At 44.4% G+C, this 3,435-nt stretch overlaps 1 protein-coding gene across 1 annotated transcript; it reads left to right on the top strand.

The window, feature by feature from the left end:
- Window positions 1–1,083: 1,083 nt before the first annotated feature.
- On the top strand, window positions 1,084–1,606 carry LOC105714868 (small ribosomal subunit protein eS24-like). Its single transcript, XM_064375725.1, has one exon. The coding sequence runs from the start codon at window positions 1,112–1,114 to the stop codon at window positions 1,430–1,432; it is 321 nt and encodes a 106-aa protein (XP_064231795.1). The 5' UTR covers window positions 1,084–1,111; the 3' UTR covers window positions 1,433–1,606.
- Window positions 1,607–3,435: the final 1,829 nt, after the last annotated feature.

Raw genomic sequence — 3,435 nt, forward strand, 5'->3', positions numbered from 1 at the left:
CTCAACCCAAACCCTCTTTCTTGCATAGTCCCTGCCTGCGTCACTTCCACACCTGCCTGTCTTTCTTGGCCACAGATCTCAAGCTGTCACACACTGTACAATCTGGGGATTTCACCAGCCTGGCAGGGATCACTCTAGTCCTTTCGCAGGTGGGCCATCTTCCCAGATCTTGGAGTCTGTCTCCTTACCTGTCTGTTGGCTCCAAGACTGTTGCTGGCACTGAGGGTTCTGGGAGCCCCCTTGGGAGACACACCCTCCTCCATCCCACACAGTGCTGTTCATGCCGAGGTCTGAAAGAGACAAAGGGGAGTTAGTCTCCAGAACCACTATCCTCTTTCATTCTCTTGAAGCTTCTGAGTCTCTACTCCCTGCCCTGGAAAGTCCCTGGCCCCTGGACCAGCATGCCGATTTCAGTTAGAAATCAGCCACATCAGGACCCTGCCCTTAGAAGTAAAGGAAGAAGATGGGCAGGGGGTTTGCTCCCTATCCTGGGGGAGGCCCAGGAATGTCAAATTGTGCAGGTAGCAGGTGACAGAGTGAGACTCTGTCTCTATAAAATTTAAAAAATAAGCTGGGGATGGTGGCACACACCTGTAGTCTCAGCTACTCTGGAGGCCGAGGCAGGAGGATCACTTGAACCCAGGAGATCATGTTCATAATGAGCTGTGATGGCACCACTGCACTCCAGCCTGGGTGACAGAGTGAGACCTTGTCTTTTAAATAAATAAGTATTTTTAAAAGAGAGAATATGGCCTATTAGAATAACATGCCAGCCGACTGGGCACGGTGGCTCATGCCTGTAATCCCAGCACTTTGGGAGGCCAAGGCAGGCGTATCACGAGGTCAGGAGTTCGAGACCAGCCTGGCCAACATGGCAAAACCCTGTCTCTTCTAAAAATACAAAAATTAGCCAGGCGGTGTGATGTGCACGCCTGGAATCCCAGCTACTTGGGAGGCTGAGGCACGAGAATGGCTTGAACCTGAGAGGTAGAGGTTGTAGTGACCTGAGATTGCACCATTGCACTCCAGCCTGGGTGACAGGGCAGGACTCTGTTTTAAAAAAAAAAAAAAAAGCTCTTCCTCCCCGGTTGTCTAAGGATAGGCCGTCATCATGAACGACACAGTAACTATCCGCACTAGAAAGTTCATGACCAACCGACTACTTCAGAGGAAACAAATGGTCACTGATGTCCTTCACCCCGGGAAGGCAACAGTGCCTAAGACAGAAATTCGGGAAAAACTAGCCAAAATGTACAAGACCACACCGGATGTCATCTTTGTATTTGGATTCAGAACTCATTTTGGTGGTGGCAAGACAACTGGCTTTGGCATGATTTATGATTCCCTGGATTATGCAAAGACAAATGAACCCAAACATAGACTTGCAAGACATGGCCTGTACGAGAAGAAAAAGACCTCAAGAAAGCAATGAAAGGAACGCAAGAACAGAATGAAGAAAGTCAGGGGGACTGCAAAGGCCAGTGTTGGTGCTGGCAAAAAGTGAGCTGGAGATTGGATCACAGCCGAAGGAGTAAAGGTGCTGCAATGATGTTATCTATGGCCCCTGTGGACTTTTCACAAGAAGCTTAATAAACTAAAAACTTTCAAAAAATAAATAAATAAATAAAAATTAAAATTAAAAAAAAGCCAACATTGTAATTGCAATTTGAAATATATAAGTGAGTGATTGATTTAGATTTGTGATTTTCCATTAGAATCTTGCTAAGGTTGTAAACTGTTGAAACATTTAGGAGAACTTATGATTCACCACACATATTTACTCTATTAGATTCGTAGAACTATCTATGTATGGGGAAGTTTTAAAAAATACACAATAATATGTTAGATTTATGGGATTTCTTAAGTACTTGGAAAGGCTTAATTCATTAATTAGACAACTGAAGTCCTTAAATAGAAAATACAATGTACAGTCACATGTTCTTAACTAGAAAAATTATTATTTAAAAAAAAAAAAAAAACAGAATGCAAAAATTCCCAGCACCCAACAAGGTAAAATTCACAATGTCTGGCATGAATCATTACTGAGTATGAACAGTCAAAAAACAGAACCCATGGCCAGAAAAATAATCAACCCATGGAAACCTACCCAGAATGGGCACAGATGTAAGAATTGCCAAAGAAAGGCATTTAAGTCGTTATTTATTTATTTATTTATTTATTTACTTTGGTACAGAGCTTTGTTCTGTCGCACAGGCTGGAGTGCAATGGCACGATCTCTGCTCACTGCAACCTCCACCTCCTGGGTTCAAGTAATCCTCCTGCCTCAGACTCCCCAGTAGCTGGGATTACAGGTGCCTGCCACCACACTCGGCTAATTTTTGTATTTTTAATAGAGATGGGGTTTCACAATATTGGCAAGGCTGGTCTCGAACTTCTGGCCTCAAGCGATTCACCCGACTTGGCCTCCCAAAGTGTTGGGATTATAGACGTGAGCCACCACATCTGGACTTATTCATTTATTTTTTAAGAGACAGGGTCTCTATCGCCCAGGCTGGAGTGCAGTGGGGCAATCATAGCTTACTGCAACCTCAAACTCCTGGGCTCAAGAAACTCTGACTTCAACCTCCTGAGTAACTGGGAATACAGGCATGAGCCACCATGCCTAGCCAATTTTTTTAAAGTTTTTTTTAAAGTTTTTGTTTGTTTGTTTGTTTTGTAGAGACAGGGGTCTCACTATGCTGCCCAGGCTGGTCTTGAACTCTCGGCCTCAAGGGATCCTCCTGCCTCAGGCTCCCAAAGTGCTGGGATTACAGACCTGAGCCACCACACCCAGTCCAAAATAGTTTCTATAACTGTGTTCCATATTTGCAATAGTTAAATAGAAACATGGAAAAATGTGTATATAAACAAATAGAACCTATAGAGATAAAAAATACACCAGATGGGATTAAGGACAGATTAGACATTGATGAAGAAAAAAAATAATAACATGAAGGCATGGCAATAGAAACTATCCACACAGCAAGAAAAAATGAGCCGGCCGCGGTGGCTCACGCCTGTGATCCCAGCACTTTGGGAGGCCAAGGTGGGCAGATCGTGAGGTCAGAAGTTCAAGGCCAACCTGGCCAATATGGTGAAACCTTGTCTCTACTAAAAATACAAAAATTAGCCGGGCGTGGTGGTGCGCATCTGTAGTCCCAGCTACTCAGGAGGCTGAGGCAGGAGAATTGCTTGAACCCAGGAGATGGAGGTTGCAGTGAACTGAGATCGTGCCATTGCACTCCAGCCTGGATGACAAAGTGAGACTCCATCTCAAAAAAAAAAAAAAAAATGAGTTAAAAAATAATTTAAGAGTGGGTGGTGGTGGCTCATCCCAGCACTTTGGGAAAAGTGCCTGTCATCCCAGCACTTTGGGAAACCCAGACAGGCAGATCACTTGAGCTCAGGATTTCGAGACCAGCCTGGGCAACATGA

This window comes from Aotus nancymaae, unplaced genomic scaffold (genome assembly GCF_030222135.1).
Source record: "Aotus nancymaae isolate 86718 unplaced genomic scaffold, 86718_ANA_hifiasm-v0.15.2.pri h1tg000012l, whole genome shotgun sequence".
Classification (NCBI taxonomy): Eukaryota; Metazoa; Chordata; class Mammalia; order Primates; family Aotidae; genus Aotus; species Aotus nancymaae.